The sequence below is a fragment of the Hippoglossus stenolepis genome, chromosome 6 (assembly GCF_022539355.2).
Source record: "Hippoglossus stenolepis isolate QCI-W04-F060 chromosome 6, HSTE1.2, whole genome shotgun sequence".
Taxonomy (NCBI): Eukaryota; Metazoa; Chordata; class Actinopteri; order Pleuronectiformes; family Pleuronectidae; genus Hippoglossus; species Hippoglossus stenolepis.
Window position 1 is genome coordinate 22,744,163 of NC_061488.1, and position 25,593 is coordinate 22,769,755.

The window sequence follows — 25,593 nt, forward strand, 5'->3', positions numbered from 1 at the left end:
ATATGTGTGTAACATCAGGGTATCCACATACTCATCCATATACTCATTCTCCACTCTCTCCTTATGTGACTGACTTCTCACTCATACAACCATGGAATAATGTCAGTAAAATAAGCAGCTTTTGAGCTGAATGACCAATAATGACAATAAGAGAACATCCACAGATGTGGGATATGATTCAGTGATTAGATGAACCCATATAAATCTATATAACCTTTTCACTTGGAGAGATGTTTTCTGAAAGAAGGTATGAATTGGTTGTTTCTACCACTTAACTCAAAAAGTTACAACTTTCTGAAGAATATAAGAATACATGTTTTGCACCTATTCACTTTCAGGTAAGCTCTGCAGTAATCTCTCGTAACGCATTAAATCTGCTGCGGAGAGCAAGTGTTTTTGTTTACAGCTCATCAACACCGGCGTTGGCCCTTGCCTCTCTTGACATCTTCATCAGATCAGCACCGATTTTTAAGATATTTATATTCTTTCTTTAAATCTTTTTTATATCCGTTGCGTGATAGAAACGTCAACACGCCCACTCGCTCGTGGAAAATCCTCCAGAAGATCTCCTACTGTATTTTCACATGGGGCTTATTTGGATGTTATCCAGAGTTTTTACTGGGGGCTGGTTGGATAAACCCAAAAGCCTCTTACTCGGACATTTGAATCCTCACATATCAGGATCTCGAAATTATCTTTATCAGTGCTTGTCTGAAAACAGCTGAACTAATTCTTGTCACACCTGCCTGAGGTGAGAGCTTCAGTAACTGAGTGGGGACCAGAAACCTCTCTGTACACAGCCACTTGGATCGCGAATACATGCTAAATGCTAGCCTGCAGGTAAATTAAAACATCTACCGATTGCATACATCTGAGGCTTTTCAGGGACATAACCTTGGTTACGCTCTCCCCCTCCTCCACCACGAATAAATTACCAACCACGGAGGAGCAGTCTTCAACACAAGATGGAAACAGTTACAGGATGTAGCAAAGAATCTTTGAAGGCCGTAGATCAGGCATGAGGTAAACATGTCACCATTATGTATGGCTCTGTGTACGAAAAGTGCTTTAATCTGTTCACTCAATCAAACATTCCAATGGGAGGCAGCTCAGCTCGGCGACGTGTTGCGCTGCAGAATGAATCACCACCGGGAGCACTGTAATAGCTTCGCTCGCCACCTTAAATCATCTCTCCACGAACACACGACAACATTCAACGGTGAGATTGTGTCGCTTTATGTTTGGCAATGTTGTAATGCACTTGATCATCTTCAGGAGATGTGAGTAAACACAAACTTAAGTCACAGCCCAATATCAAAAACACAGATACTTGTCAAAACATTTAGGTTTATAGCTGAAACTTCGACACTCTTCTTAATTGGACATTCATAAAAACGTCAACGTACAATATAGATTTATCATTACACACACTTATTTAAAAGGCTCTCACAACTCTAACCTAAGTGGGAAACATTTTATCATGTACTGTTCTATATATACAATGTTTACTCATCTTTATTTTGAACACTTTGAATAATAAGCTGAATAGAGACATGTTCGTACAGCCATGAGACAGAGACGAGAGAGAAAAAAACGCTCGTGAACAGGTAAAATCACACTACAGGCTGGAGCGCCCTCTTGCAGAGACCGTACGGGGCTGGATTCTATGACCTCGAGGAGAGGCCACATCACTGCAGGATATCAAAAATACACGTATCTCAACGAGGAAGTCCCAGAGCTTCCATTACCCAATATACCAGGTTTCTGCACACACAAAGTTTGCTCTGAGCTCCAACAAATGGAAATATACAGTGACACCAGTAAAATGCATATTATGTTTGAGATATATTATATTTCCATCTCTGTCTTTTTTTGTTGTTGCAATGACGACACTAAATTTAACACTGTAACACACTTGTTCCCAAGCATGCAAAGTCCTGACAATTATTGTACAAGTGTATTTTAAAAAAAACTGAATATGTTTACATGTAACATTCAACAGCGTAAACACCCCTCTAAGCCGACACCATCACACTGACGTTTACATGTCTTCAATAAGTGACACATTTCACCTCCAAAGAACACAGCAGTGTTTTAATCAGCTGTGGTTCTGTTATGTTGTCAGAATTCACTGTGTTGTTATGATAGTAAGATCAGCTGCGTCATGCGTGTGCACTGTGTGACTTGAGTATAGGATTGTTCAGCAGTCATGCATAATTAGATTATCCTGCTGTACACGGCATGTACACTAGGTGGCAGACTTTGCCCACTTTGTACAAGGCTTCAGTCTGCCTGGGAATAAAATGTCACGTCATGGCAGGGGAGAGTGAGGGTCATGCATAGGGCACACGTTACACTGGACGTCAGGTATATTGCTTTTTTTGTGCATCATCCCATCATTGAGATCTCTTTCCCAAAAACAACATGCACACAAAGACTAATGGAACTAAACCAAAGAGAGCACCGGGCGATCGTCTCCCTCTTTGCTGCCTTCTAACCTGCCACCATCTGTTTCTCCCATCTTTCTTTCCCCTCTGGCATCAAACAAATCTCAGACTGCTCTCCTCTTCCCCTGCGTCCTTGTCCATCTCTGTCTCATTCCTCCGCGCTCTTTGATTCTTTTTTTCTTTCTATTACACACTTACACTTTCTTCTCTGTATTTACTTCCACTTCTGCCTTCACCCTCCTCCTCGTCTTTTTCCTTTCCTTGCATCCTTTCCTCCTCGTCCACCTTTCTCTGCAGGGCAGCTGGAGAGTCTGGCATTTCTCGAACAGCAGGGGTGAGGATGGGGAGGGGATATCTGCACCCAGCTCCAGCCCACGCTGGGCAAAGAGAGGGTGGGTGTAGTGGGGCAGAAAGAGGTGTGTGTGTGTGTGTGCGACTGATGATAATGAACATGTGACGGAGACCCCACACTCAACCTGCCAACACTTGTCTGCTACCGTCCGTGTGACGTCCACAAGACAAAGAGCCTCCCAGGGTCCTCTTCTCCATTTCATCTGCTTGGATTAAACTAATTGCTTGGCATGCTCAATTTCATTTTGGAGAGATTTGGCACAGCTCTATGATAAAGACGATAGCAAAATAATGTGGTGACCACTCACTCGAATGAATTACAGTCAAACTGTAGCCAAAGAAATACCTCAGAAGCACTCGATCGAAGGTGGTGTATATAGCTCATCACGGGCTCTAGCTTATTAAATTTGAAGTCATACACTTCCTAGGACTCGAGCCAAATGAGAGAAGTGTCAATACAAGGACACGGATGAAAACTTGTTTGTGTGTGTGTCTGCTGAGGGGAACTCAGACAGACATATTCAAATAGTCAGGCTGCGAGTGAGCAGCCAGCGAGGAGAGAAGGGGGCGGTCATGGTTCAGTCTCACTGGCCTTTCAGCAAACGAGAAGGGATGCTATAGAAGAGGGTGAGTCAGAGATGAGAAGACGAGGAACAACAGCAGGTAGGTCAGGGATGATCGCCTGCTGCGTCAGTCTGATGTGCCTCTTTAGCTTCGGCGGCGATAAGAGAGAGAGAGAGGCCGAGCCACGGGTCGTTCTCCCTGCTCCTCTAAAGTGAAAAATAATTGTATGGGAAGTGAGGGGTTGACACACAGAGGGGGGAGGAGGAAGGGAGAGACAGAGAGAATCAGGGTGGAGCGAGTTAGAGATGAGTGGCTGTGTCGGGGTCAGATTTGCCGGTGCAGCCCCGGTATCGGCGAGGAGGAAAGGGCCGGTCGCGGTTCAATTCCTCGGGTTTTCATAAAAGACAGCAGCTGATCGGGGATCTCAGCGAGGACGTCTTTAGCCAGCCGGGCCATGCTGAGGACCTGGTTGCCAGATCTGTCGATGTAGTCTCTGAATGGGACAAACTGGAAGCAAAGGGAAATAACATAGTTTTTTTCATTTAATTTTTGTTTATTAATTGCATATACAGTAGATATTGAGGTTGTTGCACCAGTTTCAATGCTTATTAAGTGCCACAATAAAACTTATCTTGCTGTTGAGTATTTGATTTGAACGTGACATTCAGAACCTCTTCTCATGAAGCCCCTCGTTAATTTGACCTTTATAATGGGTTTCTTTTATAGAAATAGGCAGTGTTTTACATTCACAAATAGATTGCAGTTTGTGCGGGAAACATTTTTATCAGCGCCAGACTATGCAGATGTGATTTACATGAATGCTGCTACACAAGCCACTGGATGCTTTATATCACAGTTCCCTAAGGCAGAGGTCTTCAACAGGGGTCCGTGGAGGTACTGCAGGGGGGTCGCGACATTTTTGGTTGATTAGAATTTTTTTAATTTTTTTTTAATTAAAAAAAAAAATTTCAAACAATTATTTTCCACAAATTGAAATGTCTAAATACACATTAACATGAATCCAACATATTATAACCAACGGATAAATGGAGGCAGAAGACGTTATCTTTCTGTGTATTATTTGAATAGCTTAGTATTGAATGCACAATAACAGGGTAGCTATGTTTATACATGGCACTAGGCCCAATTTAATATAAAACACAATTTTATACAATATATATAGTAGGGGGTCCCTGCTCCATCTCTCCATCAGTTTGGGGGTCCTTGGCCTGAAAAACGTTGAAGACCCCTGCCCTAAGGTTTATTACTCCTCTGTATTGTAATTAAGGGCACCATTGTAAACGAGAGCTCTCAATTGGTTTATACCCTGTCTAAATAAAGGTTATCTATATATCTATAATGTGTCAAACTGCAAAAGACAGTAAGTTGTGACTCTTGTCTAATACCTGGTTTCTCAAAGTTATATAGTCATAAAGCAATTAATGCTTAGGGGTAAACATATGTTTACTGACAGATGCGACATAACAAGAATCTCAACTTATTGCTTTGCCTTGGATATCTTACAATATAAAAACAATACTATACAAAAAGCAAGAAAATTAAATACTCTGAGGGACAAGAAAGTTATGTTTTTAGTTAAACCTGCAGGTATTTGAATGTTCTACAGTGCTAACACATGACATTACAATTAATGTTGAAAATATCCAGTAGGGTTCATTCATGCTGCTTAAAAGCTTATTGGAATTGCTTGAGAATAGGAGATTATATTTAATAAATTAATCTATGAATCATTTTTGTCGGTGTTGGTTGCCATTCTTATTCCTGAGGCGCTCGTTCACATGTTCAAATTTCTTGTTCTGCCTGACATTTAGATATTCGGAAAAAATATGAAATTCACCATAATGGAAAAGTAAGAAAACCCAGAAAATAGAGATACAGACTAGAACCAGCATTTATTTCTGAAGTAAAATTGCCTGAAAGAACGCTATCAATTTAATAGTGTACTGCTACAACAATGCCATATTCATTATGCACAGTTTGAAAAAAATATCTAAATCCATGAAGCAGAAGGAGAAATATCATCTCGATTATCCCAGACATTCCTCTTCCCTGTCAAAACCTGGCACCTATATTAGCCACAAATCAATTCGACTGGTGTGTTATGCTAGCAGTGGCTAATGTAGCCTGGAGCAGCTAGCCTCAAGCAGAGCTCAGGAGCGGGCTCCACAAGCTTTCTCCCCTCTAATCTCACAAACACCGATTTTTGAACTTGTAGTCCCCAGTCCCATCCATAGACTATACTGTCAATGAAGATGGACGACATGACTGGTCCCTAAAAGTGAAGCCAATAGCTCCTTGATCACCATCTGGTGGCTAGCTGCAGTATAGGTCATAATTCCCGCCTACTCCATGTAATGTCATTGGAGTTCTTATTGCACAAGTGCCCATTCTTCTGGTAAATTTGTTTTCAATTAATAAAAATTACTTATTTGATGCCGTAAATATGAGGTGAAACGTGATTGACACCTAATATTGGTTGAGTGCATGAATCAGCGGGACGTCGCTACAAAAGACTTCATCCTACTATCGGGACTGAGGAGACTCCAGCTCCAAAATATGCAAGATGGCAGTGTTTTGTTCTTTTTAGGGTATTTTTGCTTAATTTCTGGAAAGACGATTGATGCCTCGTCCATCTTTTTAGTCCCAACTGATGCCGTCATCATTCAAGGACATGAGTCAGACGTTTCGCAGCTCCCTCTGGAGACACGAAAGGTATTATACAACTTTCTTTTTTTTTACAAATGCAGTCAGATTCCTCAGCACCCGCAAACAGATTATTTGTTATAACTTAGAAATGGGCTCTTTCACTTTATTTCAAGGTTTATTGCAGTTTTATTTGCTTTGTGCAAAAGAGATGATACACTGAGGAATACGTTTACTGGAGTGCACATAAGTAGACAGAACAAGAAATGCATTTAATCTCTCACCTTGTATTTAACCTTGTGCTACTTCAGTCTTTACACTAATATGGTGACATCTTTAGACCCGTTATGATTGTTGTCATGATTTTTACACATCAAGCCATGTGAATATGGCCCTTATTTAGAAATTAAAAGGGTATGTAACTGCCATCACATTTATGCCATCAGGGTTAAGGTCTGCAGGAGTCTGTATCCAATCCCCTAATGAAACCTGTTCATTTAGATGCTATCTTTTGCAATACACTCAAGAAAGGAGGGTTATAAAACGTTGCATATGTTATTTAAGATGTTGATACTTCAATCACAATCAGGACATATGTAACTGCGACAACGAATAACAACGGGCTGTTACTTTTCCAAAAATTAAGTTCCAACAAATGATTTGACATGAGACGGCATTTGTGGGAATATAGTCGAACCCACCCGGATATACTTCCACACGCCACTTCTCAGATGATCTGGTGTCTGCTCAGGACGGCTTTGCTTGCTAGCATTCTCGATTTTCATGGCAAAACAAGATAAAACAACTGACTTCTTACGTTACTGATCAAGAGGGCACGCAATAGGTCAAGCCGAATGAATGTTTGAGTTTCAAACTAAAATTTACTGCTAAAATTGACAGCCCTACAACATATACATTTTAGTCATAACTAGGATAATATTTATGCAAGCTGAGCATTATGACTTTTAAATGCATTACAATGAGATAATGATCAGTGTTGCTGTGAAAGGAGGTAGTTATCATATTAAATCAATAAAAACAAGCAGGTGTTGAAATGCAGCGTAAGACAATGAAAGGATTTCTGTGCATGCAAATGTGATTACTGCTGTTAGCGAACTGAGCTGGAGACAGCACAGTGAAGAATTTATAGAAACATCAATACAGCTTTGGAATGGAAGCATCAATTATGCAGCTATTAACCTTGTGTGGGGGCAACTATATGTACGGTTTAATGTCTTGTAACATCACAATTTATTTCTTTGTTCATCGAAAGCAGCATGAAATATATTTTGGTCAAACCCTTGTAAGTTTTGATTGATACAATTTTGCCCATTTAAGCTATATAATTTAATCAATGTTGAAGGGAGAGCTACAAGTATACAGCCACTGTCACATTGTTACCGTGACATTTTTTCAATCCTCTACACTCACATGCCTCCTCTCAACGTCTAGACACCACACATTTATCACGGGTAGTGCTCATTTATCATGGTCATTTATCGTCCCTGAGTCTCTGCCAGCTGACGGCCCAGTCCTCTCCACAACTGTATGAAAAAATTATAGTGCCCTGTTGTAAGAGGCCTTTTATCTACTTTCCATCTGTTGTCTCATATCTACTTACTGTCGCCAGATTTGTCTTTGAAAATACTTACCACTTTAAAAAAAAAAATAATTCACTGCTACACAATTTAAAGAAAGAGGGAAATTTTATTTTTTTGTTGTTGCTTTATTCATCCACTTTTTAAAGACTTTTTTTTATTGTACAGGATATATTTTTACTCTACTGCAGTTTAATAGCATTTTGTTTTTGTAAATAATCCCATAAAATACAGTTAACGCCCTCTCTTCTCCTTGTAGTGAGGATAGGATGAACAAAGGTTAACAACAAAATCATTCATTTCTCTATAAGTAATTTTTCCACAGTACAAGAGATTTGTGTCCATTTGCATTAACTTTGTGTGTAATCTCATTGCGCAAAAAATGGTGTGAACACTACATAACTGTCCATTTCCCAAGCATAATGAACAACATTTCTTAAATTTGAGAAGCTTTACTCTTCTTGTAAAATGACTCTGAATGATTGAGCTCATCAAAGCTTAGTTTTCTGTTGAATGATTACTTGTTGTCACCCTATCCACAATGTCCCGGTGCGACAAAGAGTCTGTCCTCACCACAGGAGTTTCTAACTTTTTGTCATGTCCTCTATCTTTGCTTCAACACGGAGGAGGCAGATTTTTTTTTCTTGGAGGGAAATCAGGATGTCTATGTGTGAGGATTTAAAAAGCTGATACGACACCAATGTCTGCACAATCCGCATTAACTCTGAATGTTAAAAAATCTCTATACAAACTTCACATATAAAATACAATTTGGTTTAGGTAAAAAAAAACTCTGTGTTAACTGAGAAAGATGCAGGTTTGCGATAAAATGGGTTAAAATAACCTGTGGACCTGGATGATTTTGTATTGGACAAATCAACGTTTGGACTGTGTGGATGTGTCAAACCAGAATCAATAGAAATGTATCATACCCTTGAGCAATGCACTGCCTTTTCAGTGGCCCACAGATAGATGTGTGTTGTATATTGTATGAGGCATTTCCCAGTGTGTGTTTGAGTGTGCATTCTGAAAGTAACACCCCTCCTCAGGGGATACTCCCCCATGCTGTGGCTGTAGGCACAAACATTCCCAAGCCTAACCTGCGAAGTTAAACAGAATTATGATGAGTACCTGAACAATGTCCCTCTCAGCAAGACGTCCTCTGGAGGATACCCTCACCTCGTCCCCATCCAGCTCCTCCATAGCTATAAGGACAGAAAGTTAGAGACGGTATGACTAAGTACCAGAACCACAGTGGAAAAATATATAGAAGGTACTAGATGTTCTTCTGCATTTTCCTAATGTAATTGTTCAAGTGGAACACAGCATGGGGGTAAGATATTCAGCAGAGAATGGTTAGAAATGCTTTATGCACCAAAAATGTCATTCCACAAGCAAAAATTAAGCACAATTACACTACAGGAACAGGAGCGTCATGTCAACTATCGCCAAATATAGGTGGACGTGCTTTCTCCCATATTGCTCTCTGATAGAAATTTTAATCTGAGGAGGGTCTTCAAAAACATCACCTGCACAACAGTGTTCATCCTGCATCTGCAGTCACTCACACACAAAAGAGCCTGGATAGGTGGTGCTGCCGATGGAGAGGTGGCCGAGCGCAACGTGAGGTTAAAGCTCCAAACAGACTCAGACACAACCAGAAAGCATGAGGACAAATACCAGAACTGACAGCCTAATACTCCAGGTGACGCGTTAGTAGCTTTAAAACTCTTAGAGACATGGTCAGAAGTGGAGTAGAGATAGAGCAGGTAACAAAAAGGTCTGGCGATAAAATGTAGACACACACACTGAGGCGCTGTTAAGCCAGTTTGACCTTGTGACCTCCAAACACGCCTGAGTGCTTTCACTGCCAATTTCAACATGCGATTGCTTAAACAAGTAGAAAAATGACAATGATGAGGCGTTCCGTTTTCACACCTCGCTAAGCAGCACACACACACACACACACACACACACACACACACACACACACACACACACACACACACACACACAAATAAACATGTACAGTCCCCACTGGAAAGTCATTAATTGATCTGTGGGCTGTAAGAAGCCTGCACACTTGACTTCATTGACTTTCTCCAGCAACTCTCTCAGGAAGGGGAGCAGCTACTGGCGTACTCGAAAAGCGAATTACGTTATCGCTGCTGCAGTGGTTTCCTGTTAGCTCACCAGCCACTGTTGAGTCTAAAAGTCAAGGTCAAAGTCAAACGCTGCCTCTCATACAAAACGTGACATATTTGAGTCAAAGTAAGGGTTATTGATTTTAAATTCAACCTTTTTGTATTTCAAATTTATTCCGTGCAAACTTTGTTTTGACAATAAGATTGTGCTCATTTGCACACCTTACTCCACCAGCGGGGCTGCAGAGCAAATATCGTCATGACGAGGCCCTTGTAGCATGTTTGTTTCGAAGCATACAGGATATTTTGATGAGAAAGCTCTTAACTGTATAAATGCCCTATTGTCTTTAAGATCTGCCAGTGTGCTGTTTACAGCTTGTCACAAAAGACCTTGGGTTTTAAATGAGTTAAAGGAAAAATAGTGTTGATGCTAAAATTCTGAATGAAGAGTCTGTTTGTTGAAAAGGAAAAAAAAAGTGTGCTTGTTACACTGTAGACTCTCACAGAGCAGGGTCAGTGTTAAGCTGTGGTCTGTCTGCTAAGAGCTGTATATTCTTGTGACATGAGCAGACAGTGAAAGCGGTAGATAGAGAGTCTATTCTGAATCCTGCTAGCCTGTCAAGGATGGTAACAACTTTACGGCTGCTTTAACTGGCCGCAGACAATCTGCATCTACATAGTTTATATATTTTCCTCTCCTTCCCAGTGCTGGATGCCCCTTGATTGTCATGTTGCTGATTGCCATGACAGGTGGTATGCCAATGAATTAAATGTATCATCAGTGTAGATAGTGTATCACTGATGTGTTTTTTTTAGAGGCACCTAAATGATTGTGGCACTGAGGAAAGAGGACAGAAAATGTTTTTTCTTTTGTAAATAAGGTGATTTCTTGTCACCGAGTGTGACCATCCTCTTTTCTGACATGTATATATGGACTTATAACTAGAATGGAACACTTACCATCAAACTCAGCCGGCCCAACACCTACAATGATTATGGACATAGGGAGTGATGCTGCCTGTGCAGGAGAGAACAGGAAAGACCATGCATTTGTTAAATCCTCAGGAAGTGTAAAGACATTTATAAGCTTTGAGTTAAGTATTGAGTGAATTTTAATTTTTGTTTTAATAAACCTAAAAACAGGTTAGGTTACCTTTAAGAGTTAATTGTAGGTATAACAAATATCTGTGGTAAATCCCTAAGAATAGAACTGATTGGATCAAACCTCTTAATTTTGACAGGTTTCTGAGACAACTATGGATTTCTTCAAAACGTGACATTTATCCCAATGAAAGCAAGTAATTTGCGCTCTTTGATGAGATGTGGCTGCTCCCTACAAGCTGAATACTGGGAAAACTGTTTTCATTCTAAAATCAAAAGCATTGCTGTTATAAAAATAAAACTCACAAAAGAAAAGGGGATGCTGAGAAACACATCAGTAACAGATGTAACTGAGTGAAAAACACTGCTATCCATCAGTGCCTGAGTGCATTTGTAGTGCATGTGTTTGTGTGTGTGTGTGCTTGTGTGTGTGTGTGTGTTTGTTTACTCACATTGACCACAGCCTCTTTGGTCTGGACCATGTCCGATATCACTCCATCTGTGATCATCAACAGGACAAAGTACTGAGAGCCATCTGTAATCTCTGCTGCACAACTGGGGAAAGTGCACGCACATGCACACGTACACACATTCACATGACCACACACACATTCACATGACCACACACACATTAATACCTTGGTTAGGGCTGTGCCTGTACACCTGAGGAGCAGATTACTACATAAAACACAAAGCACACCTGCCTTAATTTTTCTCTTGTCTTCTCAAGCTTAGGACATACGTAATTATATAGTATAACATTGTATAGAACTACGTTCGCCCCTGGATCACAGCCGACATTTAGGCTTAAAACTTGGTGTAAATGACGCCATTTCGAGTGGAATTAGAATGTCTGGGCTTATGGACACTTGGATGACACCACAGGAGCAGTATGGATGCATTTAACTTTTACGTTTGAAGATGTTACACCATTGATTTCAATTGTATTGGATTTGGCTGCAACGCTGTTCACCCCTGATACTACGAAAGTGTTTTGTGGACTCACCCACCCCTCCATCGGTATTGTGGCGAGTAGATAATGAGGGAATTTTCATTTTTGAGTGAACTATCCCTTCTTGGGTATGTGTCCTGCTACTGCTTTTTATACAACTCCTATGAAGTTCAGCATTTTAAGTCCTTGGTGCAAAAACGCCCTCAGCGTATGGACCTACAGTTGTTTTTTCCGCTGTGCTCATGGCACTCAGTTTATAATAAATAATTGAACTTTTGCAACACTGCCAAATTTGTCAGAGTCAGGTCTCTCTCACTGACCAATAGCAGAGAGGAAACTGATTCTGTTGTCACCAACAACCCAGTTTGCTGTAGTGCTGTAGCCAATATTAGCATTAACAGTTGACATCTAAAATAAATTTTGCAAGTTCAATGTCAGGCTTCATTTTGTTATCACCAAGAGCTATTACCAACAGTGGAAAGCAACACCAAAGTTAAATCTTGTTTAGCTTCTATTTGTACCACTTCATTTCTTCAACTGAAGTAAGCATGCTAGCCAGCTAGCCCCGGTGTAGCCAGACAGGCCCTTCTCACGGCAGCATCCAGTCCGGAGCTCTACGACCATCTGAGACAGTTCTGCACTATACTGGACTCTTCCAAGTGGCACAAGCTGTCACAAGGGCTGCCATCAAAAACAGTAACTATTGTGCCATTTCAAAATGATCAAGTTGAATAATTTATTTCTAAGAGATAATATATTCTTGGTGGAGCAAATCTGGTTTTAGGTCAGTACCCAATGCAATAACGGCAACAGACAGAGCATGAAGTGTTTCCTATCGTAAAGATCACAAAATCTGTACTACTTATGCTCTATCTTAATACCTGCTCCATTCTCCATTTATATAATTTATAGAGATGATAATGCACATTTAGCAAGTTAAGATGCATCTGTTTTCAGATGATACAATTATCTGTGCCCCTTCTCTAAATCAAGCTATTTAACCTCCAAACTGCTGTCCATAAACTGTAGTTTTCATTCATTTAAACTCATTATAACTATATGTACATCCAGCTTTCATGCTCATTCTGTTCAAACTTACTTTTTATACAATAGCTGGAAATGAATGAGATTTATTCCATGCAGTTATCATAAAATATAGCTAAATCTAAATTGATTTATATTCCTAAAATTAATAAATTTGTTATCTGTTTTACATGAAGGTGACTTCCATGCACACAAATGCTTCATCATGTCTATCATTCATCTGTGTTTTATTCTGAGCACTGGATCATGATCTCATCAGTCATTTATGTGTTTTATAAGTCTATGAATCTTGCTCAATATACAGAGGATGCTTTATAATATATATATAGTAATATATATATTCTCATATGTCAAACAATTCTATATAAATGCTACTCTACTTTTGTCAAATTTCTCTAAACTGCCTTTTTCCTGTAACCACTACCACATCTTGGGAATGGAATAATTTAGAAGACAAATTTAATTTGGAAATATAACTTCGAAGGCCACTTTCAAAACATTATTTTATTAAAGACTGTTTTCAGTTAGTCATGCTCCCTCTCGTATACCTCTCACATCCAAAGTTGTTATAATGTATATGTGAATATTCTAAACAGATTATTTTTATGTGACTGTGTAATATATTCCACAAGGCCATTTTGGAGAGGTAACAGAGATGCAATGTACTATACCGTTATATATCTGGAGTCCAGGTTAGTTTTTGACGATAAATGCTATTCTTTGCATGGTGTTTTCCCAGTGTTTAGCACCTTTTAAACTGTCCTTAACCACAAGAAACTGCCTAAATGTTCTAAAAATATTGTTTCACTACTTAAACAAAAACAGCAGAAAAACATGTGAAATACAGTATATCCATAATGAAGTCTATTTACTTGCAAAGTGCTTTCATCCCAACTTGTTTATAATTTAATAATAAATCTAGCCTTAATACAAAATGTATGACTGTATCCTTACTCTAAACTCCATAAACTTACTTTGCCACTTTGTTGATAACAGGTGCAAAGTTGGTGGGTCCATAGAGCTGCACCGTCCTCAGGCTCTGGAAATAGGCCTCCAGAACCCCCTCTATTCCCACACAGTTTGGATTATCATTGTCACCGCTCTGCAACACACAGCATACAGCACACTCATGAAGTGCAAGAATTACATCATGCAGGTTCATTACCTGACGTCTGCCTCCACAGCAAGCACTAAATGATGAAGGCACTTACCAATGAGGAATAAAAGCATATTTAGGTATTTAGTTTTCTATACAGGACATAAGCTTACATCCAAATAAATATTCCTTGTTTCTGTCCTCTAGTGGGAACAAAAATGAGAAGTTTCCTGGGTATTTTGTCCTCACTTAACTTGTGGTTGTAAAGGGTCTTCAGAGGGCAATAAATACACCACTTTCTAATACTATTGGCAAGTTCAGGCAAACAGTACATCAGGAAGTCCCTGGAAGTTCAATGTTGGTCAGATAGAGACTGAGAAACAATTAATTTATCATATAAAGCACAGCAGAGGCCGAGATATCCTGTAATTTTGTCCCCATTATTTGGGTGCCGCCTCCTTTATTCCCATAATAAAACTTGACAGGGTCATTACTTAGAACCTCCCTGCCTTGGTGGCTGCATCTTTGAAACTCCGTGCTCCCAGTTTGTATCCAAATCAAAACTGATATAACCCTGATCACCTCATCTCAGTTTAAAATAAGAAGGCAATGCATCTCTGGTTTCAAAAACAATGAAAAAACGATTTTTGAAAATCTTTCATAAGGTAGGAAATGACTTTGAAGTTTATAGGCCTTAAGGACATTGTTAGTAACGGTGAACTGAAAAATAACTTTCCAATAACTCTATGATATTTTATCACTTTTTACTCCCCATTTGTGTGTATCACCACCATTCTTTTCTGCAATTCATTAAAATAAGAAACATTGTAAAAGGGTGGTTACTTTAAAACATATGGGGCCTGATCTGCGTGCGTTACTGTTGTGTAGCTACAACGAAGAAATATAAACATAACTCAAAGAAACGCGATATGGGAGAGTATCTGCGAGGAGGTAAATCCTGTGGGTAAAACAAAAAGAACAGCCGATGAAATTAAGAGAAGATGGCAGGACATAAGAAGAAGAACAAAAGAAAAATAGCTCATAATAAAACCTCGGCACATAAAACAGGTAGGGGGGGGCCAGTGGAAGATACTCCTCTGACCAATATTGCGCAGCAGGAACAGTTCACTGTCTGTGGCACGAGCACTGAGGCGCGACACTCGGGCCATTGTAGCGCACACGGAGCGCACACAGGCAGCGGGTCAGTGCTGTATCTGGTGTGACGATGGCCACCAGTGCCCTGGAGAGAGAGGGATTATTTTTGCTTCTGTCAATCCAAACATGTTACGCTCTCTCCGTCTTCTTCCTGCCGTCTCCTCCTCACCACAGTAACTGCAGCCATCTTGGCTCAACGCTGTGGCGATTAGCACCTACCTTTCAAACATACTAAATAAAGACGCAGTCACAACCAACGCAATTATTTTCAGTGTTTGTAAATCACAATGCGTGTGCTAAATTAAAGTATTTGCATCTACCGATATTGCATAATTATTAAGGCAAACGTACAAAATGAAAACAGCACGTTATTCTGCACACAATCCTCAGTGCGGACCAATAGTAGATCCGCTTGCATGTTTTTTTGGGGGTGAAATCAAGTTTGCACACGTTTTTACACACGCAAACCTTTAGTAGATCAGGCCCACGATGGAGTGATATTGATTTTGACAACACAAGTGCAGACTTGGCTTCACTACAGCTTAGCATCCAGCGGTTTCTGACTGGTTGCCCTCATCCCTCAGGAGGATGTGCAGGGGAGGCTGGGAGAGTCCTGCTGGCAGGAAGATGAGCCAACTTCTCAACTTGTGCGACCAGCTGCTGTCACAGCGACAGCTCCTGGTCCAAACCACACCCTGCTATGAGTGAACTGTGCAAGTGTGTCTTGTATGTGTAAATTTGTTTGTGTGTATGTGTGTATCTTACCAGTGGAAATGCATGGGAGATTTTGCCATCAGGTGGCAGCTTAGCACCGAAGCCATAGGCAGGAAAGAGCTTGTCGCTGTCGTAGTCCTGGATAATCTCCCCCACTGCTTTCAGGGCCATGGCATATGCATTCATCTGGTAGGGACTCATATAGTGGAGTGAGGTGGGCTGCGAGGGGTTACCTTGGAAGACACATACATCACACTGTGAAGTCAATGATGATAAATCTCCCTCCTTATCTCGGTTTGTCTCTCACCTCTGAAATACACTATATCACCAGCGGAAATAGAATAGAAGATGACTAATGCCAGGATAATAGGATATTCTGTATTTCCCAAAAGTAGCAGAGAATTTACATTTTAATTGCTGTAGAGACAGCCTAATGGTGTTGGCAATGATATGAAGGCTTCTTGGCTTTTTTTTTTTTAAACAAAGAATAATGCTAACAGGATTATTATGGGGAGTTTTCACTTTATGCAATCATTTAAATGGCTTTAGTTTTGGCATCAGTAGAATTATTTCACACATGAAAACATAGCTGAGTGTTGCTGTGCTCTCCCCTTGGGATAAGCCTGTCTGGACTCTCACTTCCATTTATGAAACAAGTGCCCTGCTTTTAAAGGGGATGAAAGAGAGGAGTATGATTTGATTAAGCCTGCTCCCAACACACCTACAGTAGTGGTAATGCATTCCCCCAATCCCATCTAGCTTCCAGCCGTGCCACAGGTGTACCGTGCGTCTCTGGTTCTAAAAGAACCCAGCAAAGACATTTACCACACCCTGTGCACATTGCACAGCTGACTGCACTTCCCAGCATGGTGAAAATAAGAGCCTGAATGTAACAATCTATTCAAGAAAGTGGTTTGTCTCCCAGTACAAGCATGAGTGCACCTGCAATAAAGAAGGTCATGTTACTTTACAAATGGGAACTGGTGCAAATGCTTTTCACACCAAAGTGTTAAACTGTTTCCTCTCTGTAATACCTTTAAGATAAAACATAAGACTCAAGTGATGTCATTTATATCTTGTCAGAGACAGAGAATACAGTTATGAGATTAAAATACGTGATATGATTGGATTGCACATTGAGTAAAGTGAAGTAAAGGTGCATTACACTCTCAGTGGCAGACACATTAGAGGCCCCCATCTTTGAGCAAGAAAATCTGTTGAATTTCTTTATGTATGACTTATTTCTTGGAAACAATATATATAGAGTAGTATATATATATTGAGTATATCACTTACATATGAGACATTGCATTGAACTGTTTCATATTAGTTCCTACCAATTTTAGAAGAAATAGACATTCAAAACACTTCAGCATAAATAATATACCATAATCTGGATACATTTACATTCTGACCAGAGGCACTGGGATCATCCTCTGGAAACCAACAATGTCCATGACAATTGTCATGCCAACCTGTGCAGCAGTTCTTGAGATTCATCAAACAAGTGAAAACTCTGACCCTCTGATGGCGTAAGCTAATAAGTCAGAACATCTACAGTCAGAATAATTCATCTTCTAGGGATCACGAATGACTACCTCATTGCAATCAGTCAGAAATGACTGTGGTGGTTTAATGAAGCCACTCGATGATGCATAGGGAACGCCTACTTTGTATAATTCCATCAAATTATCTACACCGCTTATGCTTAAAGAGACCTGGGGGCTGGAACCAATCCCAGCTGACATTGGGCGAGAGGCGGGGTACACCCTGGACAGGTCAACAGCGTATCACAGGGCCAAAACACAACCAGACAACCATTCACACGCACATTCACATCTGTTCTCAATTCAGACTTTCCAATGAATCTAACCCCAGTCGGCATGTCTTTGGACTGTGGGAGGCAACTGGAGTAGCTGTAGAAAACCCACACTGACACAGGGTGAACATGCAAACTCCACACAGAAAGACCTCGACCGAAGCAGGTTTTCAGCCAGGGAAACAACAGTGCCAACCACCGCACCACTGGGCTGCCCTAAACTTTTTAAAAGAAAATATGCAGAAACTCTTTCTCCAATATTCCAGCTGTTAAAGCAGGAATACAAAAGTGTTGGCCTCTAAACACTTTTTTTTCTTGTCAGCTAAAGAACAAAAGACTGATACAATACAATCTACTTTCAATCCTTTTTTTGGGTTGCACTTCCTCCTGGCTCTTTTGTGGCTTTGATTCAAACACAACACCTTCTTGCTGTGAGGCGACAGTGCGAACCACCACCCCACCGTGCTGCTTACTTTATATAATGAATAAGCAGATTCTCATATATAAATGTCACATTATTCCTTTACTGCTGGTTATGTAAGCCAACTGATTCATCACTGGCAGTTCACATGGGTGTTCTGCAAGCTGTGAGGACCTTGAGTCACATTTAATGATAATTTGAAAGGGTTTGGGGATCACATCTGGTCTATAGATGTTTCGATGCAATGGCTGGAAGACAGGGAAGAGGTAGACAAATGCGCACCACAATGAATGAAATATGCAAGTGAATTTTGTGTATCCAAAATTGCACCAGGTCTGTGACCTACCATTAGATGCGGTGAAGTCTATAGCCACTGTGAAGTTCAGCTGGGTTCTATTACAAATAAAGAGGAGAACAACAAAGAGCGTTAAACACATCAGTGCAGTTTATACACGGTGCATCTCCAGCACTTCAGGCACACCAGTACAATGCACTGCAGTACAATCACTTCACTGGTTCACTGGCTCATTACTATCGCAGGGCAGTGTTCCCATTCAGAAGGCACAAATAGGTCGAACAAATTAAACCAGTAATTAAAAGTGAATTAACTAAATAAATGAGGTATTTACACATGAGATCTATCAATACAAACTTCTTCAAAACCAGGGCCTTTCAGAGCCAATATAAATTCAATTTGATGCTGCTTGCAAAAAAGCTTTAGGTAAATTCAATCAAGTATCAAAATGCAAACACACACACACACACACACACAATGGTGTCTATTAGTGCACGGTGGGACAGGAGGCTGATTATTATTCTACTCACCCTCCTCGGATGAAATCCACAAAGGTATACTCGGACTCCACTTTGAAGGACAGCAGAGTTACCTGGCAAACAAACAAAGGCACGCACACAAACACACACACACACACACACACACACACACACACACACACACAGTGATAAACAAAGGGGGAAGGGTGGAAGAAGGGCCAGTGCCAGGAAGACAGGAAGGTAAAATGACAAACAGGTGCCAGACAGTAAAAGACTGAGTGAGAAGCAGATGTAAGAGTTAATGATGCCTACAATGTATAAAGTATAAAACAATCATGAATGCAAACATTAAGAAAATGACAGGTATGGCGGAGGTGGGTGTACTCACAGTCCCAGAATTAACGTATTTCTTCTTTTTGCCTTTCTTTTTGGGATTTAGAACCTGCCGGTGATGAGAGAAGTAAGAGAACGAGTGAGAGGGTACTTGTAAAACCACTTCACATGCTGGACTGATGTTGATAATGAACATGAATAATTCAACAGATTCCTGATAATGGTGACAGCCCATGAATTGGAACTAATTTCACTTTTAACTGTGTGTATATATGCAAAAACGATAGAACTGGACTTTGGCAGGTGAAAATAAACAATATATTCATCCATCCACTGTTGTTACAAAAAGAGATTACATGCCTCTGATGTCTTATTTATTCATTCTTCTGCAATAATATTATTAATTTGTTTGCTTGGACCAAAGATTATAGTAAGCCTTGTGTAGAGTGTGATCGGTAATGTGCTAACAAATAAAAAGTTTATATTTATCAAATTTATTGTCATAAATTGTACACACATGTAGAAACGAAAAAGTTATCTGCTATTTTGCCGAAGTATAGTTTTCACATTTAAGTCATTGTCACAAAATAATTTTGTCTGACCAGCTTTACTTAAAACTGCAGCAGATTTAAAAGCCCCTTTCAAATACAACCTGTCCGCACAAGCATCATAACTGTATTTGGTCGTTATTGAATCAGAGTTGTTAATAAAGTCCTTAACGTAAAGCTTTCTAGACACCATCCACCCACCATTAATAAACATAAAGTTCTTCCTTAAAGAGGAAGGTCCAGAGTGGTCACTTTTTTACTGTTTCATTTGCAGGGAAACAGGGAGGATGACCCAAATGCAGACCAGCAGATGTAGTTCATCTGTTTTTTATGTATTGTTAGACCATCAAAGATCAAAGCAAGGCAGTACAAAGCAGGTAGTAAATCTAGTCAAGAGTAACAAGGAATCCAGAGTCCATCAACAGGAAAAATGCGTGTAACCAGAGCTAAGGTCAAAAAACACAGAAACACTGGGAACAGAAACATTATCAAGAGGAAACACAGCGGAACACAGAGACTTAAATACACGAAGTAGGTGAAGGGGAATACAAAATACGTGAAAAATACCTTCAGTATATTAAGTGTCATGATGATTATTTGTCTGAAAATTTGTCACAACTTATAACCCCATTCATTCTTGTCAGAGTGACTTTGAGCAACAACATCTAATCAGTTTTTTTTTAAGTCAAACTGAACGTTTGTCAGAAATTTTGAAATTCCCTACTCTGAGATATCGTGTTCACAAAGCAAAAAGATGTGTTTCTCGCAGTGACCCTGCTTTGACCAACAAATACCATCGAGAGTCTTTATATGGTTCTTTGACAAAACTTGGTGGTAGACATTAACTGCAACTGCCAAAGTATATTTTGGCAAGAAACATCAAATTACAGGATTAAATTTCTTCAACGAGCTCCATGGTGGCTGAGGTGAGAACCAACTTGACATGATTGGAAGATGGGATAATGAGCGGGGTGCTGAGCCTCCAGGACTCACTGGCTGTGAGAGTTGAATCAAAAAACTAAGAATAGCTATACTTAATTATGTTTTTTTTCCTGTCGTTATTCAAGAAGGTGATCTTTTAGCTTGGGAGCAGGACTTGGGGTTTTAAGTGAAAGCATTAAACTCTGAACGTGAAATCAATAAGTCCTGCTCTCAAACTGTACGACCACACTTTAATAAAGACATGGTTCTAAAATGAACCATGAACAGAATGTGACAGCTGATAGTATGTACGAAAATTAAATACGAAAAATCTAGTCGGAATTAGTGCTTGCGTTGAAAAGTAGGAGATAGTTAGCCTGGCGTGTTAGCTCTCTTTTTAACATGGAATAAAGGTCTAACAGCACAATGTGTTGTTCGTCGTGTTGAAATCATGATGACTCATGCTATAACTGCAGGAACATGTTTTCTATCCTATCTCTTCTCTTTGTGAAATGTTCCATTCATTTGAAGGTTGCATAATTTTCAACAAAATGTATTCAGCTCTTTTTACATTGAGAGCACCTTTATTCATCATCTGTTGTAGCACCTATATTTCAGTGCATCAGTAGGAAAGGTTGTACAAGGTTGTGCAGGGATTCCCCAGTCGTTGGACAACCAATCAACTGACGCTACAATAACAAAATCAACTGAATAAGTGTTTGCAAGGACAACAAGACACCCACACGTCGTGTCTCACCTCATAGACGTTGAATTGGTTCTGGCCCCGAGACAGCTCTCTGTAGCTGGTGGTGAACTCGCCAATGAAGTCATGGCTGCAGACAAACACCCACACAGACAGGCGAGCATTAACACAAGTTTTATAATCTAAAATAAATTGTCCAACCACATCTGTTTCTTCATATTTGTGCTTGTCAGTCTCCTGGCCGATCGCCTTGCTGCATGATAACTTTTCTATTTTTTTTGCCACAGCTTTTCAAATGTGCATCCACGTAATAAATAATGCACAAAATTTCCTTACAACAGCTGTGAGATGTCATTATGAATAATGAGGTTACGGTGAGTGGTTATCCTGAGATGCTTTTACCTTCCATCTCGATCCCAGTCAAAGACATCTATCTTCACGGTCCTGAAATAGAGAGAAGGAGTTTCATTTCTGCTCTTCAACAGATCATATGCTGTCAGTAAAATCAGAACTTGAAGATCTAACTTTTAAAAAGAAAACTCTTTTCACAGTGTCACATTGGGACCAGAGCAATTACACGTTAACTGATTAAATAATGTCACGCCGAAGAAGATTATAGGTGCAGAAGGTACAGATGGTTATGTGAACTCTGAATTTCCAGGCCTATCTGTGCCCCTTTTTAATTTTCTGGGGGGAAGTAAGTAAATTGCTTTGCACTGTATTATGGGATAAAAAAAAAAGAGAAAAAATTATTGAATGCAAATGAAGACAGAATTCGCCTGTAAGGTTTTGCACCGATTTGCAAAGAAATTCCCTGAAAGTTGAACCTTTGCCTGTTGAGGTACATGGCTGTGGAGAAGAAGATTATTATTGGACTCTGGGGACTCCTGTCTTGTGTGTCCCTAACCTCCAGCTTTACAGATAGAAGCAGAAATGAAGAGCTGCTTGGCACAGTCACACTGGAGAAAGTCATAAGCTGCTGATTTACACAATGTTTGCTAATGAGAAACCTGCTCACTGGTTTACAAGTGACCAGTGAGAAGTGGCAGATGCATTGTTCACAGAGGCAGAGAGAGCCGTCCCCTCTCCCAAAGGGTCCTTGGGCAAAATACTGAACCCAAAATTGCTTTTGACAATATTTTACCATTGTGCCTACAATGTATGAATCATGTCCGGCTCAGACTCACAGTCTGTCTGAACAAAGCTTGATAATGATACTTTCACTCATGCTGTTACCTGCAATTCTAATGCTATTAACATTTAGAATTTTTTATTTTTTTTTACCTTTTTTCCTATTACTGTGTTTTCGCTCAAGCAAGTCAAAGTACCACTAGTTTAAAAAACTGCTGAAAATATATAATATAGTGCGAACAAAGCCGGATGCAGTTGTGCAACAGAGTGAGCCACTACACTCAATTTATTTTCACAATATGAGGATCTGCAGCTACAAATTGGTTCCTAACAAATGAATCATTTACTCCTGTTATTGACATTATGCTCATTATTTTTACATTATAAATATTACAGAAGCAGAATAATGCACTGTTGCTTTAGATTTTTTTGTATGATTTATTTGATTTAACTTTAATGCCATCTAGCATGAGAAAGACCTAATCAGGGTAGTTTCTTCCTCCCGCTTCCAGGATTCATGCTCAGCTAGGCTAACTTTATTCTGGAAGTAGCTTCACCTTTAACAGTCATACATAAGAAGGGTATCAATCTTCTAATTTAAATCTTTGCACATATTTAAATGAGCCATATTTCTGGAATTACTAAACTTATAATGTGCCCTTCAAGATCTAGTGTTTTCCCTATGAAAAAAAAGCAAAAGATGAGCATTTCTAAAGCCGATAATTCACATTAACGTAAAAAAGAATATAAAGATGAATTGAGAATAATAGTCCCTACTCCTGTGTCAGTGCAGGTACTGCAGTTGTGTATGCATCGTGCACCTGTAGACACACGAGCCTGCTGTCACAGCCGCTCAGCTCAGTCCAGCCTCACTCTGAATGTAAAACAGTGCTGTGTGAAAACTGAGTCAGTCTTAATAACACCAGTGCTGGTCCCTGGGACACCATGACCGACTGCTGGCATTATTCTGACCGCCCCAGCAACGGGTGATGTCATTCACATAAAGAGTCTGCCTGTGCCCTATTGGTTCTCAAGAGTTCCCATATACTTCATCTAATCAGAGAGAATAGGGTGTGCTTTTTCCAGGGCAGCGATGGAAATGTAATCAGCGATGGAAATCAGGTGGCCCATGCTGTTTGTACTATGACATCTCACCTACCGGTTTCTTTGGTGTCTAAGAAGTTAATTGCCTCAGGATTATGTTTCATTCGCTCTCCATTTAAATGCATTACACGGTTGTGCAAAATGGTTCCTGACCTGTCATAGTCTCCATTGCAGAGAGCTCTCACAGGGATGGTGAAGGGCTGCCACACCGGGTTCAGTGTGTTCTTGATCACCTCTGTCTTGTGGCAGATGGTGAACCTGCCAGCAAAATAACAGATGTAAGGCCACAAAAGAGAGAGCACACTCGTATTGCTCAGATTGTGCCGATGAAGATGCTCCCACATCTCTCATCTCCCGCTCCCTTTGCAACTCTACAAAATGCTTTGCAGGCTGCTGTGTCTTTAAAAATCTGCTTAAGTATATCTGGGGGACATGACAGAGTTGCAGATGGAGTTTTATTGCTACAAACATCTCCCCCCGGCAAAGCAGTGTAAGAATGTAATAATCTGAAAAGAAGGATATGCTAAGTTAATTTGTATAAGGAACAAGTAAAATGAGAATGTGGGTGAATAAATGGGGCTTTCAACACCACAGTGCTCATTAAAAATGTAAGCTCATATTTTTCCTGTACAATGTTTATGCACTGTTGTCCCACTTAACAGTCACAGGAACTGCCAAGTAGGACCATCTTTGCTGTAGATACTTTAGCTGTGCAGGGTCTACTGAGAGTTCGGTGCTCTGATCAGCATAGTGCTGGCAGCCTTCGAATGTCACTTAAATAATGAAATAAAATTATGGACTGATTGTCTCCATTATTTTAGGACGTTGATAACGAACCAGGAAATTGCAATGTCGAATTTGGTTGTTGTGGACACACGATACATTCAATATAAAAAAAGTTGGAATAAACTACAGCAGTGGTTAGTTTTATGAAAAACATTGGCTATGAAATCTTCACTGCAGATAAACCAGGTAGAATGAAAACAAAGATTTCTAACTTCACACTGCACCATAGTCTCTGCACACAAACAATACAAAGTGACCGTATATTGTAGAACTGTTTGAGGACGACTCACTATGGAATAATAATAATAATTCTGAAGTAACTCCAGAGAATTAACACAGACAAGAGAACAGAGCATTACAAACAGGCAGGTCACGAACAGGCACTGCACTAGTACATACAAATTAATAGTTACTTTAAAGACAGGAAGACACTATTAAGTAATATAGTACTGAGATATTTTTTTGAAAATGACCACAATGACCAAAAAGACATGGGTGTTATTTGTTATTACCTCTATTAGATGTTCATAATCAGACCTTTTCATAGTGTTGTATCTGTATTAGTTTTTAGTATTGGATGTATTGAATAGAGCTTGCTTCTAAAAGCTATCTAAACCTGCCTTTTAAGAACATAAAATTAAGCCTAAACTAAAGAGTCTAAATAAAAAGCTGTTGAGGTGGTTTTAACAGTAGGAAATTTAATGAAAAGTAATAGATACACATGACCATATTTCCTCTTTCTTACTCAAGGTTGTATAATTTTTTTCTATTGAAAATGGAAAACTATTGTCCAAAATGTGAGAAAAGCTTTAGGTCGTTATACGAGCACATCGGAGACGGTTGCTTGCTTCAGGCTTCAGTACCAGATAATGAGGAAAAAAGAACATCTACAGAACATCAGATCTATTCGTATTGGTTTAAAGCACATTATCTGTTCATATCCAAACACTATATTAACACTCATCGTTCCTGCCGGCAGGCCATGGAGGTCCTGTATATTGCTATCATCTCAAGAGCCGGACAGAAGCTGGTTAAAGATGCAGATTAACAGTCAAACTCACGTTCCATCCTCGTTACTGCGGTAGAAAACCAGGAAGGGGTCTGACTTGCCAAAAAAGTCCTTCTTATCCAGCTTGTTGGCACACAACTGCATAGTGGCAATATCCTGGGAGAAAGACAAGCAGTTTTAGTTGATTATCAACTATTCTGATGCAATTTAATTC

General features: G+C 39.8%; 1 protein-coding gene across 1 annotated transcript in view; it reads right to left on the reverse strand.

The window, feature by feature from the left end:
• Positions 1-1,327: 1,327 nt before the first annotated feature.
• The window catches only part of LOC118111682 (copine-9), a 79,125-nt gene continuing 54,859 nt past the window's right edge, over positions 1,328-25,593 (reverse strand). The window contains exons 9-21 of the mRNA XM_035160491.2: positions 25,432-25,535; positions 23,738-23,842; positions 21,752-21,793; positions 21,404-21,479; positions 19,233-19,286; positions 18,896-18,957; positions 18,417-18,463; positions 15,882-16,063; positions 13,840-13,967; positions 11,322-11,424; positions 10,729-10,786; positions 8,756-8,829; positions 1,328-3,869 (exon numbers count right to left, since the gene is read on the reverse strand). Coding sequence (XP_035016382.1) covers positions 3,687-3,869; positions 8,756-8,829; positions 10,729-10,786; positions 11,322-11,424; positions 13,840-13,967; positions 15,882-16,063; positions 18,417-18,463; positions 18,896-18,957; positions 19,233-19,286; positions 21,404-21,479; positions 21,752-21,793; positions 23,738-23,842; positions 25,432-25,535 — 1,218 coding nt within the window. The 3' untranslated portion in view covers positions 1,328-3,686. The remainder of the gene's footprint in view (positions 3,870-8,755; positions 8,830-10,728; positions 10,787-11,321; positions 11,425-13,839; positions 13,968-15,881; positions 16,064-18,416; positions 18,464-18,895; positions 18,958-19,232; positions 19,287-21,403; positions 21,480-21,751; positions 21,794-23,737; positions 23,843-25,431; positions 25,536-25,593) is intronic.